Source organism: Microcebus murinus, chromosome 8 (genome assembly GCF_040939455.1).
Source record: "Microcebus murinus isolate Inina chromosome 8, M.murinus_Inina_mat1.0, whole genome shotgun sequence".
NCBI classification, from domain to species: domain Eukaryota; kingdom Metazoa; phylum Chordata; class Mammalia; order Primates; family Cheirogaleidae; genus Microcebus; species Microcebus murinus.
Genome location: NC_134111.1, coordinates 59,927,426 through 59,943,517, shown reverse-complemented (window position 1 = coordinate 59,943,517; position 16,092 = coordinate 59,927,426). Strand labels below are relative to the sequence as shown.

Below are 16,092 nucleotides of genomic sequence, written 5' to 3'. Positions count from 1 at the left end.
ATTGTAAAACAAACAGATTCTCAGTTCCATTTCAAGATCTTTCCTATGCTATTGAAATCTAGGAGAGATGAAAAGGATGAATCTAACAGGGACTGTCTTCTGTTGCCCTCTGTTCTTTTTCCACATGAACCTTACGTTTGGGCTAATGAAACTTACACAATTTGAAAAGTTTATCTACAGAAAGTGAATGACTTTTCTCTGAAATTTTGTACATAAATGTCATTCTTTATGGAGTTTTAGATGATAACATTCTATAAATGTCTCCTTTTGAATTAAAGAAAAAAAATACCCTTAATCATTAGGGCACTTTCACAAGGAATTTCAGGAAAGATTCTTACTATTTCAGGGTTTGGATCTCTAAAATTTCGCTGGACTATGCTTATGCCTGTAGAACTACAGCTCAAACCAGAATAGCCTTTAAAAATAAAAGGTAAAAGGATTTCTATAGAGTACATACAAAGGCTAAAGAAAACTACATAATCATAAAAGTCCTTAAAAGTTAAGTACAAAGATGGTAGCAGTGAAATGCATTATGGTTTCAAGATTGTATCAAGAAGAGCCCTGCTTTTTCCTATAAATACCTACCCTATTCACCCAGCTAAATGGCATCTGAAATCCTAAAAAAAATTCATTCCTTTAGTGTAACTTGATAAAATATGAATACCCTTAAGAATATTGCGGCTTTTTTTCCGTCTGGCGGCAGCCATCAGGTAAGCCAAGATGGGTGCATACAAGTATATCCAGGAGCTGTGGAGGAAGAAGCAGTCTGATGTAATGCGCTTTCTTCTGAGGGTCCGCTGCTGGCAATACCGGCAGCTCTCTGCGCTCCACAGGGCTCCCCGCCCCACCCGACCGGATAAAGCGCGCAGACTGGGATACAAGGCCAAGCAAGGTTATGTCATATATAGGATTCGTGTGCGCCGCGGTGGCCGCAAACGCCCAGTTCCTAAGGGTGCAACTTATGGCAAGCCTGTCCATCATGGTGTTAACCAGCTAAAGTTTGCTCGAAGTCTTCAGTCTGTTGCCGAGGAGCGAGCTGGACGCCACTGTGGGGCTCTAAGAGTCCTGAATTCTTACTGGGTTGGTGAAGATTCCACATACAAATTTTTTGAGGTTATCCTCATTGATCCATTCCATAAAGCTATCAGAAGAAATCCTGATACCCAGTGGATCACGAAACCGGTCCACAAGCACAGGGAGATGCGTGGGCTGACATCTGCAGGCCGCAAGAGCCGTGGCCTTGGAAAGGGCCATAAGTTCCACCACACTATTGGTGGTTCTCGCCGTGCAGCTTGGAGAAGGCGCAATACTCTCCAGCTCCACCGTTACCGCTAATAAGTAATGTTTGTAAAATTCATACCTAATAAACAATTTAGGATGGTCATGTCTGCTTAAAGGTGTTATTTGTCTGTTAAACTAGTCTGCAGATTGTTTCATGAATGCTTTGTCAAATATGAAGTTAAAAGTGCAATAATGTTTGAAGACTATAAGTGATGGTGTATCTTGTTTCTAATAAGATAAGCTTCTTTTGTCTTTGCTTTATCTTATTAGGGAGTTTTATGTCGGTGTTTAAAACATGCTGTGTGGTATAATAGGTGTAAAATAAATTCTTTAAAAGAGGAGTGCTACAACTACCCTGTAGATTTGTTTGGTGCATGTGGTGAAACCTACAGCTTTACTGGGATGATGGCAATGCTCTGCTGGCTTTTTAATTGGGTTTTGTTTAGAAATTTTTAGGGTAGGAGGAGGATATCCTAACCCTATGGTCACGTAGAAAAATATGAGCTCATGTAGAGCCCACGTCTTCAGATTTAGTCCAGTGTTCCATTTGTTTCTGAAAGAAAAGTTTAAAATGCCACCATATTTGGAACTGGATATACTTGTTGCAAGAGGCTTATCTTACGAATGAAACCTCTGGGTTAACTTAAAAATTGCCTCAGTCTTCATTGTACCATTTTAAATTAACATAAGAGATAAAAGCTGCTCCTGATTCAATCCCATGGCTCCATGAAATCTGGAGTCCTGGATTCTATACATATAGACAGTAGTGATGTTACACTGTATTTTGAAACTGATGGAAATTGAATGTTAGGCGAATAAGAATCATTAACCTTATGTTTGTAAGCTGGCAAGCCAGTGGCCATTAGGTAAATACATTTCAAATGTGAGGTGAGAAAATTAAAGTCACCTTTATTCAAGATTTTTAAATACTTACCTGTAACACTAACTAACTTGTGACCATTATAAAACCTCTAGCTACATGAGGGGTAAAAGTATAGTTGGCTGCTTAAAAATATGTCATTCTCAGTCCATTCTTAACAAATCATCTTGGGTCAACCCAATCAATCCATAAGGTTACAGGCAGGGAAGAGTCATACATAGTTGGTGTCAATGTAAATTCATGGTTTCCAATCTAACCTTACATATCTGCAGTTTGTTTCTGATCAAAATACCCTGAAAATCCTTAGCCTTTCACAAAGTTGGGCCATCAGTTAACTTTAAGGCCACCTTAACTTTAAGCATCCTGCCACATTTATGTTTCATGTGTTCAGTGGACTAGGCTAATGTTTCCCAGGGTAAATTGGAGTGTGAAGGAAATACAGAAGAGGAGTTGCTCCATTTTTTCCAAATTCTGAGTTTTCTGACTTAAGAGTAATTTGATTTCAAAATTCAATTGATGGTTTTCCTGAACCAATTTTTCTCTAGGGGTTTCAAAAGGTTCAGTTAATCGATGTCCAGAAAATATTAATAGGCTCATAAAATTTGAGACCTAAGACCTAAATTTACTTTCTAAAAAAATTAATTTGGATTTTGTGTAGATGTTGTTTAATGAAAGGAATAAATGTCTATTAAGCTAAAAAAAAAAAAAAAAAAAAAAAAAAGAATATTGCAATATTTTATCAGTCGTTTTATCTTTAGTTTGACTGAGTTTCAGAATCATTTCTAAGAGTAAAATTTAATAAAGAAGTGAAAAGAAAAAGAAGAAAGAATGAGGAGGGGAGAGAGGAAGGATAGAGTCTGAACCAGCTTGAACAATTCCAAACCATTAATAATCTACACTCAAACAAGCACACATAGCTAAATCTATGTGTATGTCAGAGATCTACAGGATAACTGCAAGTCCTGCAAATTACAATGTATAATACAATGGTTCTTAAAGGATAAGTAATAAAACATACTGATTTGAATAGATATTATTATATCTCAACATTAGCTGGAGCAATTGTTCAAGACTTAGATAAACAAAATACTTTTTTTATTTTAGAGAGAAGAATTTTATCACTGACATTAGAATTGCTGGTGCATGCTGACAATTAAAATCACACCAACTTAGCTCATTTTGTTATTTTTGAATTATCTAGAGATAATGCACCTCCCCATTACCTGCATCCAGTGTGGTCTACTCCCACAGCCTTATTCTTAAAGTTAAAATTACTGAGTTTTTTTCATTAGTTTTGCACCTGTTGTAGGAATTACAAGTTGTAACTTGAGTAAAGAAAATAAGTGATCTTCCATTTTAGTCATTGACTTAAAAGATTGTCTAGGACAAGCCTAAAATAGTTGTACTACCATGGTTGGTAAAGAAAATGTATATAAGCCAGAATTTTCCCAGCAGAAACCCTGCAGGCCAGGAGAGGTAGGGTAACATATTAAAAGTGCTGAGGAAAACAACAGCCAAACAAGAATACCTAGTAAATCTGTCCTTTAGAAATGAGGAAGAAATTTTAAAAAAAAAAAACAAAAGAAAAAACAAGATTCAACCATACACTGCCTACATGAGAATAACTTTTAACTAGTAAGGCCACATAGCCTGAAAGTAAAGGGATAGAAAAAGATATGGACACAAATGGAACTCGAAGAGAGCAGGAATAGCTACATTTATATCAGACAAAATAGATTTAAAGTCAAAAACTATAAAAAGAGGCAAAAAAGATCATAACATAATGATAAAGGGGTTAATTCACCCAGAAAGTATAACAATGATAAATATATATGCACCCAACATTAGAGCACCTAAATATATAAAGCAAGTATTAAATGATATGAACAGAGAGACCGCAATACAATAGTACTAAGGAAGCTCAATATCCCACTTTCAACAACAGACAGATCATTTAGACAGAATATTGGTGAGAAAACATTGGACTTAAATTATACTTTAGACCAAATATACCTAACAGACATATATAGAACATTCCATCAAACAGCAACAAAACATACATTCTTCTCAAGTGCACATAGAACATTCTCCGGGATACATCATGTTAGGCTGCAAAACAAATATTAACAAGTTTAAAAAGATTGAAATCATATCAAGTATCTTTTCAGATCATGGCATGAAACTAGAAATGAATAATGAGAAATCTAGGCATATACACAAATACATGGAAATTAAACAAGTACCTAAACAACCAATGGATCATAGAATAGATCAAAAGGTAAATCAAAAAATATCCTGAGACAAAAATAGAAACACAGGAGAGGGGGCAAGATGGCTGACTAGTGACATGGGTCACCAGATTGTCCCCAAAAGAAAAATAAGTTTCACGTGAAAAAGCATAATCCACATGGAATACTGAGGGAAAGGTGCCATAACTTACCCTTACTGGAGATCCCACGACAAGAAGTTGAGGAGCAGAACCAGAAGGAGCAAGATTACGGCAGAGACCAACCCCGGAGGGATTCAGAGTCCCACAGAAAGTGTAAGTGGGAGTGTGCACTTTTCCTCCCCTCACACCTGTGGCAGTCTGCCAGCTCCCAATCTGTTAGAGAGCCCTTCTACGCCCACAAATCCAGGCACTGCTGCTATTGGCAAACTGAGAACTTCTTGAGAGCAGAGCACTGGGCTGTGGGTCCACACAGAGTCACATCCCCGCACCACAGAGCCAAGCTGAGATGGTGGGCGCCATGTTGCTTGTGCACACACTAGGTGCCTCTATCCTGCCTGGGAAGTCACAGCCCCTCAGTCTCCCTGTCAGTGGATCCCACACAAATATTCCTCAGCACCTGCTTGGACTGTGAAAATCACAAAGGAACAGGGAGACAAAGGAGAGCAGTGGTAATCCCATTGTTCTGGCCTATAAGGCAGGCTTCCCCAAGGGTATTGGGAAAGGCTGAAAGTGCTTTTTAGGACAGAGGAAGGCAGCATATGCACTTTCCTGCAGTTAAGAGCTCCTGGCTCATGATCCAAATTTGTCTGCACCACTACAAGTGGAGACACAGCACAGAGTGGGGTCTGTAGGGGAGGAGAGTATCTCCATCTCATAGCAAAAGCAGCACCAGAGCCCAGGAAGGGATGTGCGGAGAGGGACCTCCCCTCCTCCACTGAATGCTATGGACATAGCAGCTGCTGCTCCTAAGCATGAGCTTTTGGTGCAGGTGTGCTGTGAGATGGCCAGTCTAGGCTTGCGGGGAAGGGAGGTATATCCCCAATAGTACTCTGCTCACTGCACCCAGGTTTTGCATGGAGAGTGCAGCCCATTTACCTCTCTTTACAAACAGGCAGTATTTTTGCAGCTTTCTTGAGTGGGAAATCTCAGCCCCTGGGTATCTGCATTGCTAGATCCACAGCCAACATTCCCCAGTATCCACTTAGACCACAGCAGCTGCTATAGTCTAAGCTATGGGGTACCAGTGGGTCCTGGGGGAACTAAAGCTCTCTCCGAGCTTGGGGATTCAGGATGGGCCACTTCCAGCTGAGAGGACAGTGCAGCACACCATGGGGCCCCTTGGGAAAAGAGATCAGTCCATCAGCTTCCCCTCATTTGGGGCCTTCTCCACCCTCCTTCTCCCCCCCTCTCCCCACCCCACTGCAGCCAAGGCAGGTGCAGCTATTATCACTCTAGACCAGTGAGGGTTACACAGGGGACAATTAAGCCAGGGCACTCGGCAGCAGCTGCCCCACCTCTGACAGAGCACCTATCACATTGAATCTTCCATGGGGCTTGGGGCTCACTCTTTTCCATTTAAAAAATGGAAACAAGCACTTTTGTATGCCCCAAGGAGAAAAACTACTGCCTCCACTGAGGAAGGATGGTACTAGCTGTTCTTTCCTTGAGTTGCCTGTAACTTCTGGGAGGAACTTTCCCACCCTGGAGACTAGTCCCTGGCACAATCACCACAGCCCCATTGGAGCATTGGAGCATTTCAGCAGTAGCCCCTAATCATTCTGGGAGCCCAGCATACATACACACAGAGCTTAGAGCTTTCTCCACCACCTCTGCTGCAGCCAGGCCAGGAAGAGAGTGGATTCTCCAGGTGCTTTTGTTCACCCTCAGGACAAAAACCAGTGTCTCCACTGAGAGAGGGCAGGGCTAGCAGTCCCCTCTTTGAGATGCCTGTTGTTTCTGGAAGGAGCCTATCATCTCTGGAGGCAAGTGCCTGGCATGACTACTTCTTCCCCACCAGAGCCTTTTAGCCACAGCACCACGCCATTCTGGTAGTAATGCACACAGCAGGTTGACATGTTTCCACCATTTCTGCTGCAGCTGGGCCAGGGTGGAAGCCAGGAATATGGGCACTTTTGTGCCCCTAAAGGACAGAGACCACTGTCACTGCCAAGATAGGGAGGGGTGAGCAGCTCGTGCACTCTATAGCTGCCTGGCCCTCTTGTCTCATTAAGAGGTGCTTGCCCTTCCTGTCACAGGTTCGCAGTGCATCCACCCTTCTCCTGCCTGAGCATACTTCTGGACCAGAAGATCACCTCATCCTCCCTATCACAGCAACTGCCTGAACCCAGGGACACTTAAGGTCAAGTTTGCCTGTCTGGTCATGCTTTTGTCCCCCAAGGATGCAAGCATGCCATCCAGGGTTCTGGGGCCTGGCGATTACCTAACCTAGTCCACCACTGCAGGTACCTGAATACTCCCAGGGGTCTGAGGTCCAGCCACCTCAAATTTCCAGCAAAACCACAGGGTATACTTACCTGCATGAGCCAAAAGGCAGCACACCTCTCTCTACACTGAGCAGCAGAATGCCCAGCAGAGAAGGAGAGGTGAACTGCAAAGCTATCTGTTTTGAGATGAGGGAAGAGGTTCCAGATGAGAAGGTGCCACCATAAGAACTCTGGCAAATTTGTTTTAAAGGCTGCTTTGGGCCGGGCGCGGTGGCTCATGCCTGTAACCCTAGCACTCTGGGAGGCCGAGGCGGGTGGATTGCTCAAGGTCAGGAGTTCGAAACCAGCCTGAGCAAGAGTGAGACCCCTGTCTCTACTAGAAATAGAAAGAAATTAATTGGCCAACTGATATACATAGAAAAAATTATCCAGGCATGGTGGCGCATGCCTGTAGTTCCAGCTACTCGGGACGCTGAGGCAGGAGGATCACTTGAGCCCAGGAGTTTGAGATTGCTGTGAGCTAGGCTGATGCCATGGCACTCACTCTAGCCTGGACAACAAAGTGAAACTCTGTCTCAAAAAAAAAAAAAAAAGACTGCTTTGACAACCCCAGAGGATCATACTAGCTCTCCATCTATGGACTCCAACGAAAAAGAAAGTTTTGAAATGTCATAAATTGAATTCAAAATATGGATTGCAATTAAGTTCGATGGGAGTGATAATAAAGTTGAAAACCAACACAAACGAACCAAATAAATAATTCATAAAAAGAATGAAAAATTCACTAAAGACAGAGATATTTTTTTATTTCAGCATATTATGGAGGTACAAATTTTAAGGTTTCAAATAATGCCCTTCCCCCCCTTCCCCCACAAGTCTGAGATTTCACCCACAAGTCTGAGTTTTCAACGTGAGCATCCCCCAGACGATGCACATCTCACTCATTATGTATGTATATACCCGCCCCCTCCCCCTCCCGCCTGCCCAATACCCAATTACTGTAGTTCCTATGTGTCTACTTAGGTGCTGCTCAATTAATACCAGTTTGCTGGTGAGTACATGTGGTGCTTGTTTTTCCATTCTTGGGATACTTCACTTAGTAGAATGAGTTCCAGCTCTAACCAGGAAAATACAAGATGTCCTATATCACCATTGTTTCTTAGAACTGAGATATCTTAGTGGTTCAAAGAAGGTTTACCTGAAGACATTTGGTTTCAACCTTAAGTAATAAGTGAGAGTTAGCTAAACAAAAGAGAAGAATAAGGATGTTCAAGGGGGTGTACAATGGCACGAAGGCAAGAAAGACTTCAGTGTGTCCTTTCGTATGGCTGATAGGTATACATGGGGAAATGAAAAGGGATGAGTCTTGTTTGTACAGCTGAGGGGATTGCTATTGAACTTTATCCTAAAGGTGAAGAGGGAATTCCAATAGGAGACATTGATTTGAAACAGAGAAGTAACAAGCTAAGATTAGTTTCAGAATTTTCCCTCTGGAAATGTCTAGGATAAATGATCTTTTTTAAAGGATGCAAAAAAAAAGAAGCAAGAAAAAGTTTCAATCAATTAGATGAGAAATGCTCGCCTAAACTAAGGCAATTGCAATGGGCAAAAAAGAGGAGGTGCAATAATGAAGAAATGTTTTAAAAAGATGAGAAGCTTTTCGATAGTTGGTAGTATATGTAAGCTAAAGAAGGTAAGTCTGTAATGATTTCTTATTTCTGACTATTGGGAGGATAGAAGTTCAACATATAATAGAGAATAAAGAGATGAAGTTGGAATTTAACTAACAATAATTTTATTTTAATGGAATCTCATATTTCATTTTGCCCTTAATTTTCCCACCGAATTTCCAACAACACTATTATCACTGACTTCCCTGAATAAAGTGTCTGCCAAATCTTTATGCTGAGACTCCACAGTAAGCATCTTGAAATATGCAAGGTAAAACATTTGTAGATTTATGGAATCAAGTTGCTGTCAACAATGGGATTGTCCTAGTTAAAAAGAAAATATAAAAACTGCTCTTATTTTCTTTCTCCATAATATATATGTTTAGTTTCCAAACATAATCACAGCCTCATCTGAAAGGATTCTGGGTAGAAAATCCTTCAATCAAAATTACTTATTTCTCTAGCCCTGTCATGAGTTTGCAATTGTTTTGTCAGAATGCTGAATTTCTAAGCAACAAAATCAAAAGGTTATTAAACTTAAAGATACCACTGTTTTTCTTCTTTGTTGATTTTCCTCTTGAAACCATAAACAGACACCCTTATTCCCTGAAATGTTGTCGTTATCAGTCAGCTCCTTTCATACCATACTTCATACCATACGCTTCTCTAGTAAGTTTATTCAATCATTCTAAAGGGCAACATCTATTTCTTTCCCTTCTGCTCAAAATCTTTGCAGTCTATAAATTCATATGACAATCCAAGAGCTAGAAAAAAACTGCAATTAAAAATCCTCTACACTCTGGGAGGCCGAGGCGAGCGGATCGCTTGAGGTCAGGAGTTCAAAACCAGCCTCAGTGAGACCCCGGTCTCTACTAAAAATAGAAAGAAATTAATTGACCAACTAAAAATATATATACAAAAAAAGATTAGCCGGGCATGGTGGCACATGCCTGTAGTCCCAGCTACTCAGGAGGCTGAGGAAGTAGGATCACTTGAGCCCAGGAGACTGAGGTTGCTGTGAGCTAGGCTGCCACCACAGCACTCACTCTAGCCTGGGCAACAAAGTGAGACTCTGTCTCAAAAAAAAAAAAAAAAAAATCCTCTACAAATGAAATAGGATTATGCAAGTAAATGAGAATCTACCTGTAATTGTGCATTAAACAACCAAATTGAGGCACAAAAGTTTGGGAGAAAAGAGAACAGGTGAGACAAATAGCTTCTAATTATAGATAAGAGTAAATACCACTCCTACACTGCTGGTGGGACTGCAAACTAGTTCAACCTCTGTGGAAAGCAATATGGAGATACCTTAAAGCGATACAAGTGAATCTACCATTTGATCCAGCAATCCCATTGCTGGGCATCTACCCAAAAGATCCAATGACACTCTACAAAAAAGACACCTGCACTCGAATGTTTATAGCAGCACAATTCATAATTGCAAGGCTGTGGAAACAGCCCAAGTGCCCATCAATCCAAGAATGGATTAATAAAATGTGGTATATGTATACCATGGAGTACTATTCAGCTCTAAGAAACAATGGTGATATAGCACATCTTATATTTTCCTGGTTAGAGCTGGAACCCATACTACTAAGTGAAGTATCCCAAGAATGGAAAAACAAGCACCACATATACTCACTGGCAAACTGGTATTAACTGAGTAGCACCTAAGTGGACACATAGGTACTACAGTAATAGGGTATTGGGAAGGGGGAGGGGAGAGGGGAGTGGGTATATACATACATAATTAGTGACATGTCTACCATCTGAGGGATGGTCAGGCTGGAAAATCAGACTTGTGGGGGGAGGGGGGAAAGGGCATTTATTGAAACCTTAAAATCTGTACCCCCATAATATGCCAAAATAAAAATAAATAAATAAATAAAGAGTAAATACCAAGAAATCCTGACAATTATTAATATTTCACATGGAAGACAGTTAAAATCTCTTAAAATGAAGTATAAGATGAATGGGTCTGAATCATTATGTTGAATAAAAGAACAAGGGACAAAAATGTTACATGTAGCATGGTTCTATCCTAGACAACTTATATTGTCTAGGAATGCATACATAGGTAGCTAAACAATAAAGAAAAGCAAAGGCATTTTAATCACAGAAGTTAATACAATGATATTCTCCAGCTGAGATGAGGAGATATCTAGGAGGAGGGACTTTCTGAAAGTTGCTGGTGTTCTAATTTTTGACCTGGTGTGTGTTACAGAGATGTTTGCTTGTAACGATTCACTACAATATATTTTGATGTTTTTTGCACTTCTCTGTGTCTTTTATTTTACAATAGAAAAATATTTTCTTAATTACACAAATAACAGACTACAGATATGTGCACTCAAAAACATTTCTTCCTACAGATTATCATCAATCTGTGAAAAGTTCTTACCTGACAAATTTGTTGGAGTAATTTCAATAAAATCATTCTGAAAAAAATTAGTAAAGCCATGGGAGACAATATACAATAAAATATAATAAGCCAAAAAGTTTTCCATTTATATACAAGAAATATTTTTCAGAAAATAGAAAGCAAGACCCTGAAACTTTATAAAGTCATCTAATTCTCAAAATTCTCAACAATGAATGTGTTGATCTGTTTAGTTCTATCACCCCCAAATTGCTGGATTTCAATTTCCTGACCAGAAACACTGAAGCAAAATATTTGTTTATTTCAATACTAAAGGGTATGTAACACTTTACATATTTCCTATAAAATACTGTTATTACAGGTTTAAGCCAAGATAGGTAGTCTTTGTCATCTTCACTGAGCTCTGTATTATTTTTACTATTGTACGACCAACAGAACTAAAATTACTTCCATGAAAACTTGCATGTATAGTACCATAAAAATATCAACTGTTGTTATAAGAAATAATATTAAAATCAAATTTGAAACATCAAGACCAAAAATAATTTTCTCAATAAAGAAAAGAGGGAAACACTAAAGGTTGGTTTGGGCACTTTACCTTACCCCTCCATCTTATCCCATAATTTCCCTCAGTACTCATCATTCTCTACTAAATAAAAGAGTCAAAATTTCTTGATCCTCAATGTTCACAAGCAGAGGGAGCAAAGACTTCTATTTGAAAATGAAGGCAGGGCTGTGCAGTGGCTCACGCCTGTAATCCTAGCACTCTAGGAGACCCAAGTGGGAGGATCGCTTGAGCTCACGTGTTCCAGACCAGCCTAACCAAGAGCGAGACCCCTCTCTACTCAAAATAGAAAAAGAAATATTAGCCAGTGTGCAAGCACGCTCCTGTAGTCCCAGCTACTCAGGAGCCTGAGGCAGGAGGATAGCTTGAGCCCAGGAGTTTGAGGCTGCAGTGAGTTACAATGACATGATGCCACTGCACTCTACCCAGGAGTGATATAGTGAGACTTTGTGAAAGAAAAAGGAAAGGAAAGGAAAGGAAAGGAAAGGAAAGGAAAGGAAAGGAAAGGAAAGGAAAGGAAAGGAAAGGAAAGGAAAGGAAAGGAAAGGAAAGGAAAGGAAAGGAAAGGAAAGGAAAGGAAAGGAAAGGAAAGGAAAGGAAAGGAAAGGGGAAAGGGAAAGGGAAAGGGAAAGGGAAAGGGAAAGGAAAAAAGAAAAGAAAAGAAAAGAAAAGAAAAGAAAAGAAAAGAAAAGAAAAGAAAAGAAAAGAAAAGAAAAGAAAAGAAAAGAAAAGAAAAAGAAAAGAAAATGAAAGGAGACCATTACTGTTACTTGGCTGAAGTTTCTTCTGACTGTGACAAGAAAAGAACTGTGGATCAGTCACAAGCATACCAAGAAGCTTTCAAAATCAGCAAAAAGGAAATACAACCAACCTGTCCTATCAGATTGGATCTGCTCCTTAAGTTCTCTGTGTTCTATTATGAGAGTCTAAACTCCCCAGGGAAAGCCTGCTCTCCTGCAAAGATAGCTTTTGATGACGCCAGTGCTGAACTTGATACATGAGTGAAGAGTCATGCAAAGACAGCAGGCTACTAAAGCGATTACTGAAAGACAACTCGACATTGTGAACATCAGATACCCAAGGAGACTGAAGACGATTTCCCATGTGGTTTTTATGTTTCACATTAGGGGAGTAGAGCTATTAATAGTTAATATTTTGGGAATTATCTGTTTTCATCTTGAGGTGGCCAATATGAGGATATGGAATTTTTATACAAGTTATAAATGTTTGGCATAGTACTTTTGGTACATTATGGCTTCACAGGGGCCAGTGTTAAAACTGCTTCCATGTCTAACCAAAGAAAACTGCCTACATACTAGTTTGTCCTGGTGAGAAGTAAAAGGGATAATTGGTTCCAGTCACAGGTGTAGTTATTATGATACTTTAAGGTTTGAAGCACTTACAAGGCTGTGGTAGAAACATCTCATGGATACCACATACATACAAACCATGTAGAATACTCAATCTCAATGCACACAGCTTTAACTACACTGCAGAAATGTTCCTTTAGACAAAATTGTGACCCAGTTTACTCTGGATAAGGGCAGAAATGGTTCACATTCCATTTGTAAAGTTGCTTGCTGTTTGCTTTCATTATTTTTGTTACACTCTTTTTATTTACATTTAAATGTTTTAGGCAACCTAAGAACAAACGTAAAAGTAAAGATGCAGTAAAAATGAATTGCTTAATATCTACTGCTTTGTGTATATCAAGCACAGCCATAAAACAAACAAAAAAATCCATGTGTTTAACTTCCTTTAGGTTTTCTGCTTTTGTGATTTTTTTTTTTTTTGGTACTTGCCTAATGTGCATGTGCTATAAAAATAGTTAATCGGGAAATAACTTTAAGATAATGGCTAGCTTTGTTCAATGTCCTATGAAATTTTCATGAACAATCCAAGCATGATTGTTAAGAACATGTGTTTTAAGTTCAGGTAAGTGGAATAAAAGTTTTAATGAATGGACTTTTCAACTCCTTTCTCTAGAGCTTTTCATGTAATTTGTCTTTTGGTTCTGAAACTTCTCTAAAGGAAATTGTACATTTTTGGAATTTATTCCTTATTCCCTTATGACAGGTAATGGGCTTTTCCCAAGTTTAAACACAAAGTTTATGATAACAACAAAAATACTACTAATATTAATATAACTACTGTGTCCAACTATGACCCATATTCCTCTCTCCTCTCCCCCTACAAAAGTGAGTTCTTATTTTTTTCTGGGGGAGCAGGAGATGAGATTTATTGGGGGAAAAAGTGTTCCATTTAAAATTTCGGTATATGGCACTTTCTAACTTAGGAAGCCACAATGTTCTGGGCCCACCATGACATTGGGTAACATTAACTACAAGTTTTGTGCTTCCAAATCACTTTTGGTTTTTAAGAATTTCTTGATATTCTTATAGCCTGCCTTCAATTCTGATCCTTTATTCTATCTATTTATTAGGTGCACAAGATTACCTTCCTTTTTAGCCTTCTGTATTGTCACCAATCATTCCTACCTGGTGGCCGTGTACTTGGCAAAAGGCCACCTGATCTTTCTGGCTCCACTCAATGTCTGAGGTAACCTGCTTCCTTTGCTTGCATTCCACAAACTATTTCCCTCGTCCTATTTACTATAGCCAATCTCTCCTTAGTTGATGAGATCATGTTTATCTCCCTTTAAACCCTACCTGTCCTGAATGGTCTGCCATTGTCTGTCTTTAAAATCTTTCCTCTTTCTCTTCCTCTATTCTCTAAATAATGATGGGACTAAGTTATACTCAGAGTTCACTCTAGAGACTATTTCCTCAGTACTTTGCAGAAACGCCAAGCAAAAGTGCTATTTTAAAAGAGGCGTATTTTTTATTTTTAGAAAGTAAGCTCCTCAAGAGCAGGGACAATGTTTTCTGCATGTTCTATTCTGCCTAGTGCCCTGTAAAGGCTCAATAAATATTGACAATGGGAGACAGCCAGTCTTGATGATAAAGGGGAGAAACCGTAATCCCAAACACTGTTTTGTTTCTTGTTTTATCATTATCTCAGATTAAACTGGGAAATATCAGCCCTTTTGGATATTGTCCCATATATTGCATTCAAATAAAAGTGCAAAGGAGGAAAAAAAGAGTCAAAATTAAATGAGTAACATTTAACAAAATTAAATGAATTATAATAATAATAATAATAAAAGTGTGCTTGCTACACCGCTTAAGGAAAGAGGCTTAGCACTCTTTTCTACCCTATTCATGTCCTACTATATCTGAAATTATTTGCTAAGTACACACCAATCTTCATCACACATGCTATATTTAAACAATTAATATATTTCTCTGTATTTTTCAGACACAATATCTAGTTTTGAGTCTATTTTAGATTACTTTCTAAAATTATGATAGATATGATCTGACAGTTACAGTTTATAAATATCATACCTAACAAAGAAATTAATTAAAGCTTTAATCCTATAGCTTGGTAGTCAAAAGACCACAGAAAATACATCAAAGCGCTCACAGCTTCTAATAAACAAAAGCTTCTTTGGAATTCAAGCATGTGCATTGGTGCCTATAATGTTTGGTTACAATTTGTCCCTACCCTATACCAAGGCCAAATATTAAGTGAAAAAAAAAAAAACCTAGCAATACTTTTACCTCATACAATCAGCTCAATTTCTATAAATCAGAATATTACCTTATCCAGACCTATCAGATCCCAAAGACCAAATAATTTTAAGTAAAATTAATATCAGAGATTAAAAGAACATATTCTTAGGGTTAAAAGATACTTTAAAATCATCAAGTCAGATTATCAAATATTTTATGAAATTTCAGCTAATTATTCAGCTTTAGTGGAACATAAATGAAACTTGGAGATTTTCAGAGTTACTGAGTATATAGAGTTATGCAATACAGTATGATTTCACTTACATAAATTTCAAAAACTGAGAAAATTTGTTTGCAAATGATGACTTTAGCATGTGAAGAAGGGAGGCTGGTCAGAGTCTGACATTTATTGACCCTTGTTTTTTTGGTGAGCAGAGCAACTGTGTCTTAAAGACAGAAAGTTGGCCCCTTACTTCCTATCATGTATTAGGGGCTTTCTTCTACTGTCTGTGTCCAATTCTGTGATTTACTGCCTGTTTGCCTGTGACTAAGTGATAAAGTGAGATCAGGCTATTTCCTATTTCCTGTAAAACCTATTTCCAATTCAGTGGATAGAAAGTCAGAAGCCCCTCATAAACTTCCTGACCCATGACTTGTTCCCAATTTAGTATCTTTGAGATGAGGGGGGCTATAATAAAAACAATACTTGTTCATATTTGAGTAGTAAACCTTATGAGTATAATCGAATCTCAAAAGGAGGGTGAGAGGTACCTTGAACCCCTAACATCCTATGACAGACATTATCCAAGGTCCCAATAATAAAATCATAATGTCCCTATCCTCAGATAATTTACAGGCTGAATGAGGCATAAAGAATTACAACTGAAATGAGAAAATTGTGTACTGGATACAGTCGTTGGCTCTCTCCAAAGGAGCCATGAAGTTTTGATAAGACATAGAACATTTGTTTCAAATCCTCAAAAATGTGTGATATTCCAGGTGGAAGAGAAGAGAAAGGGCAACCCCAAAGAGGCAGCATGAGCACAGACAAAGAGGCATGAATCAGC

General features: G+C 38.8%; 1 protein-coding gene across 1 annotated transcript; it reads left to right on the top strand.

Moving 5' to 3' along the window:
- The first annotated feature begins 680 nt into the window (after positions 1-680).
- LOC142872367 (large ribosomal subunit protein eL15) lies at positions 681-1,384 on the top strand. The gene has a single exon (XM_076005736.1). The coding sequence runs from the start codon at positions 721-723 to the stop codon at positions 1,333-1,335; it is 615 nt and encodes a 204-aa protein (XP_075861851.1). The 5' UTR covers positions 681-720; the 3' UTR covers positions 1,336-1,384.
- Positions 1,385-16,092: the final 14,708 nt, after the last annotated feature.

Excerpts from the sequence above, each read along its gene's own strand:
- LOC142872367 (XM_076005736.1), top strand. The coding sequence starts at position 721 with ATGGGTGCATACAAGTATATCCAGGAGCTGTGGAGGAAGAAGCAGTCT.